The sequence below is a fragment of the Mastigoproctus giganteus genome, chromosome 5 (genome assembly GCF_048544385.1).
Source record: "Mastigoproctus giganteus isolate SK-2022 chromosome 5, ASM4854438v1, whole genome shotgun sequence".
NCBI lineage: Eukaryota > Metazoa > Arthropoda > Arachnida > Uropygi > Thelyphonidae > Mastigoproctus > Mastigoproctus giganteus.
This window is the reverse complement of record NC_143579.1, coordinates 186,958,025-186,976,911: the sequence shown is the minus strand read 5'-3', so window position 1 is coordinate 186,976,911 and position 18,887 is coordinate 186,958,025. Positions and strand designations below refer to the sequence as shown.

Below are 18,887 nucleotides of genomic sequence, written 5' to 3'. Positions count from 1 at the left end.
ATCTGAAAATCTATTTTTCATTTCACCTTTTAAAGAATGCAAATGATCTGAATAATTCTTAAGGTCATTCTCGGTGAGAGATTCATTGATTTCAGCTAACTCTTGCATACTATTAAATTGCTTTAAAATATTTCCAGTTTTTCAGTGAAGACTTTTAATAAGTGTTTGCAGTCTATCACCATAATTAATTTCCCTTGAAGTTGAAGTGATACTTCATTAAGTTTTCGAAAAATCCAAGTCATATAGTATAAGTTGTTTTTGTGTTTGCTAATCTCCTTTGCTAAATCTTTGTCTCCTTCACTTTCTAAAAACTAATTTTTGTTATCAAAAAGGTTTACAAATCTTGTTAGACAGTTTCCTTTAGAAAGCCATCTGACTTCTGTATGTAAAAGAAGCCTCACATACCGTTCTTCATTACACAAAATTTTCTGAAAAGGTGATCATATTTGCTATGTGACTTTATTTTATTGATGGTTTTAATAACTATACTGAGAGGTTGATAAAGAACTGGACTAATATTTTTTGCACCCTGATGATGTTGATGCACAATGCAGTGTACTGCAAGAACTTCACTTTAGGGCATACTTCCTTTAGGTGGGCTATAAAACATTTGTCTTCCAACCATGGAGGTAGCACCATCACTGAAACAGGATATCAAATTTTCCAATGGTACTTGTTTTTCATCAAACCATACTTTTACAGCAGCAAAAAAGGATGCTCCAGTATAGTCAGTTTCCATAGATTTTACGAACAACATCTCTGCTTGCAATTTACAATCATCATCGAAATAATGAACGCATGCCATTAGAAGGACCTTATTGTCAGTAAGACAATAAGGTCCTTCTAATTGCATCTTATTGTCAGATTGTGGCTTCATCAATCTGAATAGAAAATTTTCTCGTTTTTAGTTTGTCAATTAGCGGCTCATCAATTTTAACTGACATCTCATTGAGTCGTTTTCGAATTAAATCATTGCTCAATGGCAAGGCTTTTAAAATACTGGAAGGATTTTATGCATAACTGTTGAAATCAGTCCCTAATGCAGGTCGTATAACAGTCTCAGCAACTGTATGAGCACTACCAGTTTTTGCAATGATTTCTGCAATTTTATAAGACACAATCATTCCATCATCGTTTGTTTGTGTGTTCTTCTTAAATAAGGAAGTAAAAGTGTTACATTGCTCAAAACTCTGTTTCAAAATTTTAAAATATTCAATATGTTTACCAACTTTATCAGGATGTTTCCTTTATAAGTGATCTAAAAGTCTTGATGGTTTCATAACCTCATTTGAAAAAGAACTATTACACATAAGACATAGGTGGAACAGGACCAGGGTACATCTGCCAGGGGCAAAGGTTGATGACGTTGTAGAGCATATATAATCTTTAAGAGTAGGAGACCGTTGGAATTAATTAACAAGTACAGGTCACCATTGAAAAAAAGCCATGAATTAGAGTTGAATTTGAAAGTCTCTGCAATTCTGCCCAGACACGATAGGAGGGAATATATGATGAGAGCTTTATCGATCAATTCAGCCCTGGAGAGATTGTGCAATTGTTCTCAGCCTGGTCTGTGCTTGTTAACAGGGGAGACTGCTTCTACAGGGATGGGATACTTAAATACAAAGGGTGCAGCAATATTTGCTGATGCTATCGAGGCAGTGTTAGGTGGGTTGGAAAACTGTTAGCTTGGGGGGGATACACGGACAAATAGATTAACAGTAGCCACTGGCAGAGGTGAAAGTGATTCTTGCACTGCTTCTATTGGAATGAGCAGCAGCCTGGAAAACAAGATGTAGAGGATTTCAGAGACTGCTAGGAGTCCTTGTGGTACAAGGAAACACATCAAAAGCAGATATTGTTGGGATATCAGAGATGTAGTGTCACACAGATTTAAGGAATGCAGAGTGTACAGGAAGGATAGACAGGATAGGAAGGGAGGAAGGGTAATGCTATTAGTTAAGAAACACATAAAATCCAAGGAAGTGCAGACAGTCAACATCGCTGGACAGTGCAGTGTCGAGTCACTTTGGTGTGACATAAGCACTGGAAAATCAAAATTGAGAGTAGGAGAGTGTTATAGGCCTAATGACTCTGATGAGTATAATAAAAAACTGTACAGGGAAATAGAGTAAATCAGAGAGTCTTATAATGGGGATTTTAATTTTCCAGATATTGACTGGAATTTGTGGGTTGGTCACTTACACACTAGCAAGGTTTTTGTGGATTTATTGGATGATTGTTTTCTACATTAGCATGTTCGGGAGGCAACTAGGAGGGAGTAATCCTTTCGCCTCAAAGGTTGTACTTGTGCACATGTCCGTTATGATATTCCCTGTCAGAGACTTGGCAATTTGGAATCTCCTCTCTTTGATCTTCTCTGGCTTAAAATCTCTCTACTTCATTGTGTCAAATTCATCTGTTGTCTCTACCGTTCTCCCAATTCCACTAATCACTTGGAGCTCTTTGACTTCCTCTCTTTGCAACTTGACTTTCTCCAGTCCAACTTTCCTAACAGTGAAGTAATTTTCCTTGGTGATTTTAATGTTCACAACTCCAGCTGGCTTCCGTTTTCTAGTCACACCGACCCAGCAGGTCGAGATGCTGAGGCTTTTGCAATTACTAATGACCTAGCACAGATTGTTCATTTACCTACAAAAATAGCGTACAATCCTAATCATACAGCCAATACGCTTGATCTTTTTCTCACAAACAACCCTTCTAAGTACACGGTCGAAGTGAGAGGTCCTTTAGGCACTTCAGATCACAACTTGGTGATTGTCTATTCTCCAATGGAACCTTTATCTCATGGCTATTCCCAACCACGTGTTGTTTGGCATTACAAGAATGCAAAATGGGATGACCTGCGAGACTTCTTTTCTTATTTTCCTTGGTCGGATTACTGTTTCAAAACTTCTGATGTCAACTTTTTGTTCAGATCGTGTCAGTGAAATTATTCTTGCTGGAATGGAATCCCTTATCCCACACTCCACTTTAAAATCTCGTCCTTTATCTAAACCTTAGTTTTCCAATAAATGTGCTAAGGCTGTCCAAGAGAAGAATGTTGCATATCGTAATTGGCTTGTTTCTAATTCTTCAGTTTCATTTTCTGCCTACACCAAAGCTCGCAACAGTTGTAAAGCAGTTATTAATCAGTCCAAACTAGAGTTTGAACAGGCTAAGAGTAGAAAACTTGCTTCTTGCCCTAATGGTAGCCGAGCATTCTGGTCTCTTGCCAAAACTATCGGCCGCAACTTTTGCCCATCTTTGCTCCCACCTCTGTCCAAACCAGATGGTTCTGTTGCCACTTCAGCCAAGGATAAAGCTGATCTGCTAGCATCCCATTTTTCTTCCAGCTCATGTATTAATGATCTTGGTAAAACACCTCCCACCATTCCCAACACACTCCATTCAATGCCTCCTGTGGTCTTCCGTCAAAAGGATATCGGAAGGATTTTGATGAATCTTGATGCTAAGAAAGCTCCAGGTCCTGATGGTATTTCTCCACTTGTTCTCAAAACCTGTGCTCCTGAACTTACTCCTATTCTTTGCCGCCTTTTTTCACTTTCTTATTCCAAAGGTGTTTTTCCCTCTGCTTGGAAATATGCTCATATCCAGCCAGTTCCTAAAATGGGTGACAAATCCCTCCCATCCAATTATCGTCCCATTGCAATTACTTCTACTCTTTCTAAAGTAATGGAGAAATCAATTAACCCCCAACTCTTAAACTACCGAGAAACCTTCCGTCTGATCAACGATCACCAGTATGGATTCCGTCAGTGTCGATCCACTGGAGATATTCTGGCTTATGTTATCCATTTATGGACTAATTCAATGGAAAGGTTCAGTGAAACACAAGTAGTTGCTCTTGATATCTCCAAGGCTTTTGATCGTGTTTGGCATAAAGGTCTTCTAAACAAGCTTCCATCTTATGATTTGCCAACTGTTTTTAGTAATTGGTTATCCAGTTTTCTCTCTGATCGCTCACTGAGGGTGATGGTAGATGGCTCTCTGTCTTCTGACTTCTCCACTCATGCCGGTGTCCCCCAAGGTTCAGTTCTTTCCCCCACTCTTTTCCTCTTGTATATCAATGACCTTCTTCCATTGACTGGAAATCCTATCCATAGTTTTGCCGATGATAGCACATTGCATTCAACTTTCCATTTTGAGAAACCTTGTCCTGCTCAATCAGCTTCAACTTCTCGAAAATCTGCTACCAATTCCTTAAATGCCGATCTTCAGGTAATTCTCCAGTGGGGCAAAGACAACTTAGTTGATTTCAACCCTTCTAAAACTCAATCTTGTCTTATATCTCGCAAAAAGGATTCTTCTGCTCCTATGCTTATGTTTAGTGACACTCCGATTTTTAGGCAAAATGATATATCCCTTTTGGGGATTACCCTGACTTCTAATCTCTCTTGGCACAAGCACATTAGAAATATTGCTTCCTCTGCATCTAAAAAATTTGGTTTTCTGTTTCGCTCTCGGCGTTAATTTTCTTCCAAACAGCTGCTCACTCTGTATAAATCGCAAATCCGCCCTGCCATGGAATATTGTTCCCACATCTGGGGTGGTGCCCCCAAAACCTCTCTCAGGCTTCTTGATTCCATTCAGAAGAGGGCAGTTAGGTTAATTAATGATTCACCTCTAACAGAGTCTCTCCACTCACTTTCTCATTGACACACTGTTACTGCTGCATGCCTCTTCTACAGATACTTCCATGGGCACTGTTCTTCTGAATTGGTTTCTATAATTCCTGCTCTCTCTTTCAAAACAGTCTGAACACATGCCACCACTAGCCAACATCCATTTACTGTCCCACTTCAAACCCACAGAACCAACTTTTCATCTTCCTCATTTATTCATTCAACTGCCGTTTTCTGGAACAACCTTCCTTCATACGTATTTCCTGAAAATTACAATCTACAGAAGTTCAAGTCCAATGTCAACAAATATCTTCTTTCATCTTCTTAACCTCAAACCCAAGCACGGTACTAAGTACTATAGGTTCTAATACCTCTCGTGTTTGGGGTTCACATAAAAAAAAAAAAAAAATACTCTTGATCTGATTATCAGCAGTGATTCTTCATGAATTAAGAATCTGCAGATAAAGGAACCACTAGGTGGCAGTGATCACAGTGTGCTGAAGTGGGATTTACTCAAAGAGGTAACTACCATCAAGGGTAAAGGGAAGGGTTTTTTCTTTCATAAAGGTGACTACAGAGGTTTGAGACAGTATTTAAATTCTATACGGTGGGACCAACTGATGACGTTACCAACAGCAAATTCAAAATGGGAAGCTTTCAAAGAATTAATCTTGGAAGCTACTAGGCTTTACATACCAACTACGAAATATTGTTCAAGGTTTACGCCTGAATATATGTCAGATGAACTAATGAGACATGTGGCAGAGAAGAAAAATGCATGGTATACATATAAATGAATGGGTGACATGGAAGCTTACGATAGATATAACCTGGTCTGTAACCAAGTCACAAAGGTTTGGCAGATTATGAGAAATCTTTGGTAAAGGATGAAAAGAAAAACAGCAAAGAGTTCTTTATGTATGTGAACTCTAAAAGTAAGGGGATGAATCAGATTGGTCCACTGGATATCGATGGTTTAACTGTTGATGATCCTGCTCAGGTGGCTAACAAACTAAATGAGTATTTTGCATCTACATTCACACAGGAGGAGTTATTCAGGGAGGAGAATGCCAGAGGTGAACTAAACTCTGGCAGTGAGCTAGATGATTTTGTAATAACTGAGAGGAAAGTGGAGGAGAAATTGTTGAAGTTAAACATAAAAAAGCCACCCAGGGTGGATGGGATCTATCCAGTAGCAAGGAGGCAGCAAAGGAAGTAAGCAAACCCTTAGCCATAATTATGAGAGCTTCTTTGGACTCAGAGGAGGTACCCATGGACTGGAGATGTGCAAATGTGATCCCAATTCACAAAGGAGGATCAAAGGGCGACATAAGTAATTATAGACCTGTTAGTTTAACTTCTGTTCCACGGAAATTAATGGAGACACTGGTTAAAGAAGCACTGCAGGATCATCTAGACAAGACTTCAGTAATAGCTCAGACACAGCATGGTTTTGTTAAGGGAAAGTCTTGCCTGACCAATCTGATTCAATACTATGATGTGGTCACAAAGGAATTGGATGCAGGGAATAACTTTGATATCATATATTTGGATCTTAGAAAGGCTTTTGATACTGTTGCACATGGAAGACTGCTGAACAAATTGGAGCAGTGTGGCATTGAAGGCAAACTGCTGCTATGTATAAAGGGATGGTTGAGTGGGAGAAGACAGAGAGTGGTAATCAATGGACACTGCTCTTCGTGGAGTAATGTTATTAGTGGAGTCCCTTGGGGTTCAGTGTTGGGTCCATTGTTGTTTTCTGTATTTATAGATGATACTGATGATGGTATATCAAGCTTAATGTCCAAGTTTGCAGACGATACGAAGATTGGCAGGGTTGTTAAGGACACTAATGACAGTACGCTGCTGCAACAGGATCTAGAAAAGTTGAGCAGATGGGCTGAGAGGTGGCAAATGAAGTTCACCATTGACAAATGTAAAGTACTACATATGGGAAGCAGTAACCCCAGCGTAACGTATCAACTCTGTGGTACTACACTGATAGTGGTAGAGAACAAAAAGGACCTGGGGGTAATTGTGCAGGCGGATATGAAGTTTTCTGAGCAGTGCAGACTGTCAAAGCATGGTGTCTTGTCAATGATATACAGGAATTTTTAGCAGGGATAAGGAGGTGATTATCCCCTTGTATACAGTGCAGTGTTGTGTTGTGTTTTTAGGAGCATTAGCAACTAAGGCCATATTGCTCCGGGAATATGCGGTGGTCATTCCATTACCTTTCCGCATCCTCCATATTTGGTGGTGACGGGCTTGAACCCCGGTCTAATCAAGAAGCGTGTGCTACGCACTGCTGCTCCTTCCCACCTGGCTATGGAGGTGCCTCCCCTTGTATAAGGCAATGGTCAGGCCACACCTTGAGCACTGTATACAGGTCTGGAGGCCTCATTTTAAGAAGGATGTAGAGCTGTTGGAACAAGTACAGAGAAGGGCAACAAGATGAGTGAATGGAACAAAGGGTTGCTCTTACGAAGAAAGGCTTAAGTTTTCCATATTACGGTGTTTGTAGACTAGGCACCTGCGAGGTGATCTAATTAAGGTGTATAAAGCCTTGAATGGTTTGAGCATGCTCAATGCTGCTGGGATTGCTCAGAATAATCGCCTGAGAGGGCATAAATTCAAATTGAGGAAAGACAGGTGTAAGACAGATGTGTGGAAGTTTGCCTTTAGCCAGCGGGTGGTTGGTTGGTGGAACAGACTTCCATCCTTTGTTGTGGAAGTTGATAGCATAAATAAATTTAAGGCTGAGCTAGACAGGTACTTGGAACAAACGGAGGGATGAAATGGAGCATTTTTTTTTTTGTCTGATGCTGCATAAGCTTGCTTTCTTGCATCGTATGCATGTACTAATGCTAATGCTAAAGCTAACTTGGCTTATGAACTACTGTTTCAGAGTATAAAAAGGAAAATCATGCTTTGATTTATTAAAACTTCCAAAGCTTTGCTCTTACCTGTTTCATGAAGTCATCATTGAACCTCAAACGTTCACTGGATCTCTTCAATTCTGCCTAGACACATTGGTAAGCAAATGATACAATTTGTTTTGGAAATCTAAAAAGCAGCAAATGAGATATATCTGTTCAAATAACAAATTTAAATTAATTTAATCAAGACTTAAGTAAATCTTTCATCCCTAAGTACAAAGAAAGCAAAATATATATTATTATCGAAAGTACTACTGCAGGTTTCACATCACAAAAATGGTTAGACAAATAATTAGAAAAATGTGCTACCAAACATATAAAAACATATATGCAGATATAAACACTTCATTAAGTAAAATAAGTGATTTATTAAAACTTCAGTAACTAATACATAACAAATAACAGAACAACAGAACTTAAGGCAGCATGTTTTTTTTTTTTTTTTTTGTGTTCAGTTTTTGATTTCTTTGCTGCAAAACCTGTCACCTTCTTCAAGAGATGGTAACATGTTTTGTTATTTCCAAAGTATGTTTCATATTGTTAATTAATTAGTTATCCAGCTTTTAATAAATCCTGATACTGCATGAATTGAAGTGTTTATTTCTATATGTAGTATATCTGCATGAATGAAGAGATGCCCTTCAGCAATATTATAAATTTGTGCAGCAGGTACAGAAATGATACCATGGTATAGTAGAATTCCAATTATCCAAAAATTTTGTCAAAGATTTTTTTTTGCTTTTATTTTTCCAACAATTACACCTCACTCAAAAAAATTGGCATATTTAATATTTATGTGCTGGAAACAAGCAATCATGTGAATATAATAAAATCATGATATCACTCATATAAACCATTATAAATGGAAGCAAAGAGTAAATTTAACCCACATGTAACACCAACTGAACTTATATGATACATAAAAATTTTACTGTATTAAAAAAAAGTTTAAAATTCACTATTACATAAATTACTGCAAATAAGAATTTATGTAATAGACACTTTGTATACATTTCATTTTGTAAGCAAAGTTTTATGCATCATATCAGTATGGTCAGTGTTATTTGTTATTCGGTTTTTTTTTTAGGAGCATTAGCAACTAAGGCCATATTGCTCCGGTGATATGCGGTGGTCATTCCCTGACCTTTCCGCGTCCTCCATATTTGGTGGTCACGAGCTCAAACCCCAGTCTAATCAAGAAGCATGTGCTACGCACTGCTGCTCCTGCCCACCCGGCTATGGAGGTGCCTGGTCAGTGTTATATGGAGGAGACATGGCTAATCTACCTAGCCTGCTTTTTATCACTTTTTATATACAAACGTCTTTTTTGATAACCTTGTTCTTTAGATTTTTCATTGTATAGCCCTCCATTTAACTTTCCATAAATGAGAATTGTCTATCTACAGTTGAATGAACTCTCTAAAAAATTTTTTGGACATTTCAACATCAATCCATAAAACTAGATGTGTGGTATGGTTGTTTATTGGCGCATTAGCTGCTATGGCTATAGTGCGCCTCCATAAAACTAGAGATGAAGAACAAACCATCCATTACTGCAATGAAAATTATTGCTGTTTTTGTAATGAAAATTATTCATGAACTATGCTTGGAAATACCAATCTGAATCAGAGAGGAACCGAAATTAAAGAGGGTGACATTATGACAAAAATATACCATAGAAACTAATGCTAGTAAAATACATAAAGATGCTAGTCTCTTTTCAGAAACATGGGTGACATCTTTCACACAGAAGAACATACAGTATATAAAGTAATAAGTAAATAATAAACACAAATTACTGTAATTTTCTCTCATTAAAAGATCATTATACCAAACTGCAACCAATAATGCTGCTGAGGTGCCAACTAACACCTGCATATGAGCATCTTAAAAACAGAATTTCAGAAATAAACAAATCAGCAGAAGTCTACAATTGCCCAGGGAAGCATAACAGCATGGCCTCCTACTGAAAGTATGAAGCAATTGTTGCTGAAAACAACATAATTCATACTAGGACCCCCGCCACTCCACTTAACAGGTGAATGCAGACACAAAAAAAGTTTGGTTTAAGTTTAAGAACAGTAAAGCTGGAGAATTTAGGTCTTCAAAATGTATAACTATTTTTTGAAAATGTTTGCCATTTTCTGCTTAATTAACTACCGAACTGCATTCAATAAATAGTTCTAATTGTCCAAGCCATGTTCATTAGCATTTTTTAAACTTGGCTAAGGATTTACTAAGTTACAACTTAATATTCATAGAACTTTTATTACAGGTGCCACGACAGAACAGTCAGTGCAAAAATGAATAAGTACATGTGCTTTCAGTGACTGGGGTTCAAGTCCATGAATGCCAAATACAGTGCTGTTTCTTGAATTCTCTCTATCTTGTGAGCTCCTCTGACTATATGATTGTCCTGGAGTATAAACAGAACAAGCATCAGTACAATAATACTGTAATAGTGGTAACAGTGCACATTGCTATATTCTTACCTCTTAGTTCATGTGGTAATTTTAATTTTTAATTAAATTTATAAATACCGACCAAAAAATTACAAACCTTTATTCAGTATTTAATCGAGCCACTTTGTTTCGAATAACAGCAAGTGTGCTGCACGACAGGGATTATATAATGTGTTTTGGTCTAATTGGAGCCATTCTTCCAGCAAAATATCGTGCAGCTGCAACAAAGTTGAAGTAAAAGGTCTTCGTTGCCAAATAGCTATCTCCAGCACATCCCATACATTCTTAATAGAACTGAGATCAGGTTAATGTGGGGGACAGGGAATATGAAAATCTGTATCATGTTCCTCAAACTGTTCTTGCACAAATTTAGTATGATACACAGTTGCATTGTCATCCATAGTAGGCATTACCTTTGGGATAAAAGTGTAACATTGTAGAGTGCAGTAGATCTGATACAAAATTCAGGTACTCTCTGGATGCAGGGCTGGCCCTAAAATTTGCAGGGCCCTGTTCAAGAATTACTTGTAGAGCCCTGTTCAAAAATTACTTACGCCCCTGTAATCCTGTGCAAAACATATACAGAGTGTTTTTGTAATAGTGACTTTTTTAAATTTTTTAATTTTTTCAAATTTTACACTAACTAAGAAATAATTAAATTTAAAATAATTAATTTAATTTATAAACTATTAAGGTAAAAAGTATATAAATTATTAAGTATGTTTCCATTATTATTAAAGATATTTATATCATATAAATTATATGCATAAAAAATTTTTTTGCCTTCATAAATATTAATTTCTTAAAAATTATCAGTGTACCTATGTAGCATAAGAACAGTTGCTTGTGGTAAGGAATAAAAAAAAACTATTTTAAAATATTACACATTTTAGTATTTATAATATCACTTTAGTAAATGATACGATACAATAATAATGACTTGTTATTCTTTATAACGATTTTAATATTTTACAAAACACAGGGCTGCTGCGACCCTATGTGCTGCCAGTAAGCGAAATAAAGTTTGCTGCCCAAAAATATTTGGATTAAAAAATGAAATAAGGCGTAAATAATTATTATTAATTTATTGAAAAAGAAAAGAATTACGACATATCTCATCATTATATAATATGAAACAACAAACAAAAATAACAAAACCACTAAGAAATTCTAAATCACAGTAAAAGAGTGCACTTTTTCCCCATGGGAAAACAAAATTAAAATGGGAAAAAATTTCCCATTTTAATTTCTTCATCATATTTTGAGCATATGGATTAGGAGGTAAGTTTCATGATATTTATAAGCAATGCTAAAACTTTGAAATTGTATAAAGAATCAAAGCTATAAGCATATGCTAACAAATAAGTTTCACATTGTTATATTTTTCATTATAAAAATTATTTACCTTGAGAAAAAAATTTAAATATATGGTATAAACTGACCCTTGTTTTCTCTCTCTCTCTTTCTTAGGGTAACTTAGAAAATTTTTTTTTGGCTAGTGCAGCATAAGCCTCAGGCTTCCTTGCAACCATATGGCTAATAATAATAATAATAATAATAATAATAATAATAATAAACACACTATTTTGTAACTGCGAAATATAAATATGAAACACAGATCCAGATAATAAGAAAATTAACGTAAGTCTGCAATTTCGTGTACTGTATTTACTTCAAATTAATTATTTGCCTGGCACGTTGAATACTGGTAAACATTAACCAATCAGATGACCAGCATGACTTCTGAGTATGTGGGACAGGCAGTTGGATAAGTTTTACCAATACCATTACGTAGTTGCAGAATAGTAATCCCTTTGACTCTTAATTCATGCTTAGCAGCAGCACTAATTGCCTCAATTGCCCGAAGTTTTTTGGCTTGCTCAGTGGGATCCCCAATACTCAGGATGGCACATCATCATCATTTAGATGATTCTTTGAGATGATGGGCCATTGGACGACTTAAAGCCAGGCAGTCGCACATGGAGGAGATATGTGTGTGTGTGTGTGTGTGTGTGTGTTTGTTATGGGGGTTTAAGGGCATATAAGCTGCCGGGGTTATAGTGTGCCTATTCATAGGAAAAAAGCTAAAAACAAAGTTCATATGTAATCCCTTCATTTTTATTACCAAGATCTTTTAGAATTTATGATATAGTCCAATTTTTTTTAGAAAAGAGAAAAATTCATTGATGTTTGCATCCTCACCAATAATATGCCGTGATGACATTGAGTCGCGTAGATTTGTCAAGGAAAACAGGATGGATGTTCTGTCATGTTGATAGGGCAGACATTCAATCAGGATATGGTTCACTGTTAAATGTGCTGAACAGTATGGACACCGAGGAGGATCCTCTCCTGTGTGTAGATGGAGGTGATTCAGATGTGTGTCCTATTCATGCCCGTGCAGCTACCTCTTCTCTTTGCACTGTTTTTGGTGCTAGAGCACCAAAGCTTTGATTGCTGTTTTAATTGGTAGAGTTTATTATTGGTTTGTGTGTGTGCCATAGCTCTTTCCACTGTGCAAAACATGCTTTTGTTTGTGATTATTAGTCAGAGTGGATTGGGACAGAGGTTAAATCAAAAGTTGATGGATTTTTGGCAGTTTTGTCAGCTAGTTCATTCCCTTTATTCCCAAATGAGCAGGGATCTAGCAAAAGGTCACTGATGATGTTATCAACAGTAAATTCTAAGTGGGAAGCATTCAAGGAATTAATCGTGGAAGCTACTAAAAGTTTCATACCTATTAGCATTTGTAGAGGCATTTGATGCAAGAAAGCAAGCTTATGCAGCATCAGCCAAAAAAAAAAAAACCCACTTCCACTTCACCCCCTGTTCGTTCAAAATACCTGTCCAGCTGAGCCTTAAACTTATTTAGGCTATCAACCTCCACCACAAGGGATGGAAGTCTGTTCCACCAACCAACCACCCGCTGGCTAAAGGCAAATTTCCGCACGTCTATCCTACATCTGTCTTTCCTCAATTTGAATTTATGCCCTCTCAGGTGATTTTTCTGAGCTAGAGGAAGAATCCCATCAGCATTGAGCATGCTTAAACCATTCAAGGCTTATGTGTCACCTATGTGAGGAGGGAAACAAATAGCCGACCGGGCTAGCCGAGTGGGTAAAGTACCTGCCCGGCAACCCAAAGGTCGCGGGTTCGATTCCCGCCTCGGGCTTGGATCAAAGTACTGCAAAAACCTTGGGAGGTGCAATATGGCCACAGAAGCCGATGCGCCAACAACTACCAAATCAAAAAAAAAAAAAAAAAAAAAAAAGGGAAACAAATAATTTATATTTCCTTATCTACTCATTTTTTTTTCGTCCAGTGCAGAAAATGCCTATGGTTTCCTTGCACTGTATGGCTATTACTATTACTACTTGAAAATTACATCACTTTGACAAAAATTAGCTAACAGCCTATTTCAAATCCACATTACCTTTGGTAGAAAGTACTTTAGTACAGAGCAATTCAAAATTCGTACAACGTGAACTGTAAGTTTTAATTTATCATTGATAACTTAATGGAATTTAATCCAGAGAGTTGCAGTACTCGTCATCCCTTCCTCCATGCCCAATAGCTATTGTTATATGTTAGCTTTCAGCCACTAACGCTTAGTATTTTATTTACACTGAAGATACTGTGTCATTGTCCTGGCCATAGTACATGCTCGTAACTAAACATCCACAATTCCCAGATTGTTATCTTTTGGACTACTTAAAAGGAATAGAATACACTAAAAATCTTCACATATTGGAAGAGAACTGAAAGTCAATATCAAGTCAGAAATTTCAATGATAAATGGTTGAAACACTATGTCAAGTCTCAGTAAACATGGTGAGAAAGAGTTTGTGCATACACTTGGGACAGAGCAATATTTGAGGACACTCTCTAGATTTATTGTTGTTGTTATTTGGTTTTTAGGAGCATTAGCAACTAAGGCCATATTGCTCTGGGAATATGCGGTGGTCATTCCCTGACCTTTCCGCATCCTCCGTATTTGGTGATGACGGGCTCGAACCCAGGTCTAATCAAGAAGCGTGTGCTACGCACTGCTGCTCCTTCCCACCTGGCTACAGAGGTGCCTAAATTTATTGTAATCTCTATTATAATTATGTTAGGAATAATGATTTAAATATAACTAATCATCACCTCTATTATAATTATATTTATAATAATAATTGAAATAAAACTGAAAATTAGTAATTTTTATTATGGGTGGCATGTCTTTTGAATCACCCTGTAGTAATGGCTGAAATATTATTCACCTGGAGAGTAGTGAACCTTCTGATATTCTCAACATGTGAACTGCTAAACTTTTTATTTGAGAGTGGGTATCTGAAGTCTAATATTAGGCCTCCATAGCCGAGTGGTCAGGAGTGGGAGTGCAGTAGCACATGTTCTTTGAGTAGATCAGGGTTCAAGCCCTGTCTGCTAAATACAGTTGATCTGCCAACCCACGCTGGACCAGTGTGGCAGATTATGGCCCATTTCCTTCAACATGAATTTTTGAGGAGGCTTCCATTCTGCAGTGGATTGGTAATTGCTGCAGTTTATCTGAAGCCTGATATATTTTGTGAAAACAATACTTAAAAACAAAATCCTCACACAAGCTGCATACTCCTAATTAATATAATTAAAGAACAAATTAATTAGGAGAACTAACTTAAAACATTTTAGAAAAACTACAAATATACAGGAGCACAAATTACAAGAAAGGTGGCGATGCTGCTACTGTCCAATACACAAAACTTTACAGTACATAATATGCTAAAGATGAACGTTACCACCTAATGGCAGCTTTAACACCCATATCAATAAATTCAGGATTTGTATTTGAAAAACATAACACCTATGTATATATGAAAAACATATATATAAGTTGAAAGAAATTACAAAAAAATTTCCATAAAACAAAGTTTCCAGGTGCGCAAAGGAATGCAGATAGTCAAATGAATCTATAATCTATTTATCTGATAGTAAAATAATAGCCAAAAGCTAGTATAGGCAGCCGCAACATTGAGAAATTCCATCAACAGCAAACATACCTCATCAAACCAAATAACCCAGTTTCTGCAAAAGAAATACACAGAAATATCTTCTCAATCCAGATGGCAAGCTCACACATGAAAATATGAGAGAAAAAAAGTGATTTGTGGATTTATCGATTACTGTTATGATTACTTTATTTGATATAGGGAAAAGTAAATTTCCTGATATGTAATTTTTATGGTATATGTGAATAAATTTTTGTCAGATCTTAATTAGAAAGGTTTTTTTTTTTTAATAGCTAAATGAGCTGTAATTTCTAAAATATTAAAAAAATTCTAATTCCTTTTCTAAAATATTAGAAAAAGCTCCTCCAGAGATAGGTTTGAAAATAAATTAAAAACCCCATTTCATCCCCCTTGCCAAAACCTGAAAAGCAAATCACCCAGCCATAATTAAGGGAAACTATATAGGAAAAGAGGAATTAGAATTAAAAAAAAAAAAAAAAAAAAGTAATGAACGTATTGGACTAAAATGTCTTGGCACACACTAATCTAGTCTCACCTCTCTCCGTTCTGTTTCTCTTTTTGTTCTGATGTCTTCAATATCCTGCTTTAATTTTTCAATTTTCCATGGATCTTTCTGTTGTTCTTCCTTCTTTTTTGTTTTAATTTCTTTCTAAATAATAATGAAATAATTATAACAGAAGGTAAGAAAAATCAATGACATATTTCAAAAGTAAATAAAATTATTGTTAGTATTACAATAAGTAAAATGATACTGGGCTTATGAAGCATCAGCTTTACAAAATAATCATATTAATATTATTGTACAAATGGTTATTTCTTTCTCTCTTATAAATATATTTGTTCTCTTCTACCCTCCTGAAATTCATTACCTAGATAACTGGATGATACGTCAGTGGAAAGCTTATTAGTGGGAAAATGGTTCACTATTTAACTAGTATTAAATAAATTAATTTTAATTATGAAATTACATAATTAATGAATGTTTATAAATATTGGCTATTTAACCAATATTTATAAAAACTCTGCACGTTACTCCAAAAAGCCTTGAGAATTCTTGATATTAAAGTGCTTGTTCAGGGAGTTCTCTGACTCACTACATGAAGAAGATTAACCAGATGGTGCCCACACTTGAGTATGCTTTGAAAGTGTGACCCCCTCCCAGTTGGACTTGGCCTAAAAAAAGCAATTGAAAAGGAAAAGAAGAATGTAATCAGATGCTTATATTTCAAGAATAAATCAAAATATGATTCCCAATCATTCATAGTTTAATTCAAATTTTATGGAAGTTTATAAGACAGACAAAGATTACTGGATCTAAGTTTCTTATACAAATTAGCAATGGGAATTATAAATGTTCTGGATGTACTTGTGAATATTAAGATGAAATGTGTTTCCCTTCACTGAAATCTTCAAACAGGAAAGGAGGCGGATAAGAACAAATACACAACGTACAGAAACAAAGTCACCGACAGTATTAAGTCGGAGAAAAGGAAATATTATAGTTCCCAACTTAAAGGCATCATTACAAGCAAGGAAAAGTGGACAGTCTTGGACAAGCTACTACCTGGAAGAAAAACGAAATCACAGAGCTACGTTGGAGATGTAGTTGAGAACGAGGTACTCATTTCGGATGACCAGGAAAAAGCCCCAGCCTTCCGTAATCACTTTATCTCAAGTGTGAATAACATTTTTAAAGACGAAGTTGACTCTAGAGATAATGCAACGAGAGAATCTGTCAAGCACTCAATGAGGAGCTCTTTTTTCCTCGCTCCGCTCTAGGATCAAGAGATTTTAGAAGCAGGACATAAATTAAAAGAAAAGGGAGCCCCTGGCTTTGATGAAATATCTCCTGCTCTGCTGAAAAGGGTCCTTAACTCAATTCTAACACCACTAAAGTATATTTACAATCTTTCCTTTCAATCTGGTAAATTCCCGTCTCAATTCAAAAAAGCAGTCATTGTTCCTGTTCCTAAGGGGAAAAATTGTAACTCTATCAACAATTTTCGTCCAATAGCTCTACTCTCAGTTTTTGCAAAATTATTTGAAAAAATTCTTCACGGCAGACTCATGGGCTTCCTGGAAGTCAATCAACTTATCCATCAATAACAGTACGCTTATCGTTCAAAAAGATCCACCGACCTGGCAATTGTTGACTTCTGCTCTAGGATCACTGACTGTCTTGAAAAGGGTCACTATGCAATAGCACTGTTTCTAGACCTATCAAAAGCTTTTGACTGCATAAATCATAATATCCTACTCAACAAACTCAACAATCGAGAGAGAAAATTAACTTAAAAGGCTTGAGAGGGAAAATAAAACTTCTCCTTGAAGACTACCTTACTGATTAGCCATTTGTCGTTAAAACAAACCAGTCTTTTTCAGACATTTCTTATTTCTCCAGGGGAGTACCTCAAGGCTCACTTCTCGGACCTATCCTATTTGTTCTTTACATTAATGAATTTCTCTCTCATCTTCCATCTTCCCACCTAGTAGCATATGCCGATGACATTTCCATTCTAATCACTGATAAAGACCCTAACCAACTTCAATGCAAGATCTCTGCCCTGCTCTCTGAAATGCATAGTTGGCTTCAAAAGAATCAGCTAATACTAAACCCAGAAAAAATCCAAACATATGGTGTTTAGGAAGAAAAATAAACCATTAAATATTGATTTCGAAATAACATACAAAGGAAAACAACTCGAAAGGGTCAATGATACCAAGTTTCTCGGAATCTGGCTAGATGACAAGCTGAGTTGGGATAAACAAATGATCACCTTACGAAAGAAGACTTTGTCACTAGCAGGAATACTTGCCCGAGCCTCTGCCTGGGTACCTCCTTCCCTTCTCAGACTAGTATTCCTTTCCTTAATACAGCCTCGCTTCACATATGGAATCATCTCATGGGGTACGACCAGTGAAGATAATCTTACGAGAATCAATTCAATTGTCAATCGATGTGTTCGTTCAATTTTGGGCCTTCCCTGGAATGCATCGGTGACTTCGAGATATAAGAAAGCAAGACTCTTAAGCATCTACCAACTGATACAAAAAGCTGAGGTGGTCTTTGTCTACAATGCTTTTAAAACACCAAACTTTCCTCCTCTCTTCAGATCCTTTTTTATAACAATAGAAGAAGAAGGAATAACATATAATTTAAGAAATGAAGCGAACCTGAAGGTTCCGCTCTTTAGAAAAGCCACAGGTCAGATAAATAAAAAATACAGAGGCGCAAAAACCTGGAATAATCTTCCTAAAAATATCAAAAATGCCATTTCACTAAACAGGTTCAAGAAGCTCCTGACTGAACACATCACCAGGGATGTCTGATCTAAATCACCTTCCACTCAACTCCTGAACTTTCCACAATACATACCAGTTTGGAAATTATGTAAACAAATTGAAGGAATAGCTGTCGAAAAGCTTGTAACACTCTACGCAATTATTTCATAATTTTTTCTTTCATACTTGTTATTGTAAAAGTACTCACAATGTAATTATAAGTACTGTTGTTAACCACGCGACATGTGTGGTTAGTTGACGAAGTCTCTGAGGAGTTAATATGTTTGATTCATGGTGTATCTGGTTTTATTGTTATCTTTTTCAAAGGGAACACCCCCTAAAAAGCCTCTGGCTTATGTGTTCTCCCTCCCTTCTTGCTGTTATCTCCCAACAACTGTAACACAAAATAGGGATAAATAAATTATCAAATATAAAAAACAAATTTTCAGAAACGTCTCTTTATTCCTATTTATGTATTACAATGATGAAGGGAAAGCTACCAACGAAAAGTGCAAGTGGTGGTAGTGCCTGGAAATGAAACAAAAT

General features: G+C 36.4%; 1 protein-coding gene across 1 annotated transcript in view; it reads right to left on the bottom strand.

Annotated features, from left to right (window-relative positions):
* The window catches only part of LOC150085938 (trichoplein keratin filament-binding protein-like), a 113,619-nt gene that overhangs the window by 65,502 nt on the left and 29,230 nt on the right, over nt 1-18,887 (bottom strand). Inside the window, exons 4-5 of the mRNA XM_090373593.1 lie at nt 15,595-15,708; nt 7,613-7,669 (exon numbers count right to left, since the gene is read on the bottom strand). Coding sequence (XP_090229719.1) covers nt 7,613-7,669; nt 15,595-15,708 — 171 coding nt within the window. The remainder of the gene's footprint in view (nt 1-7,612; nt 7,670-15,594; nt 15,709-18,887) is intronic.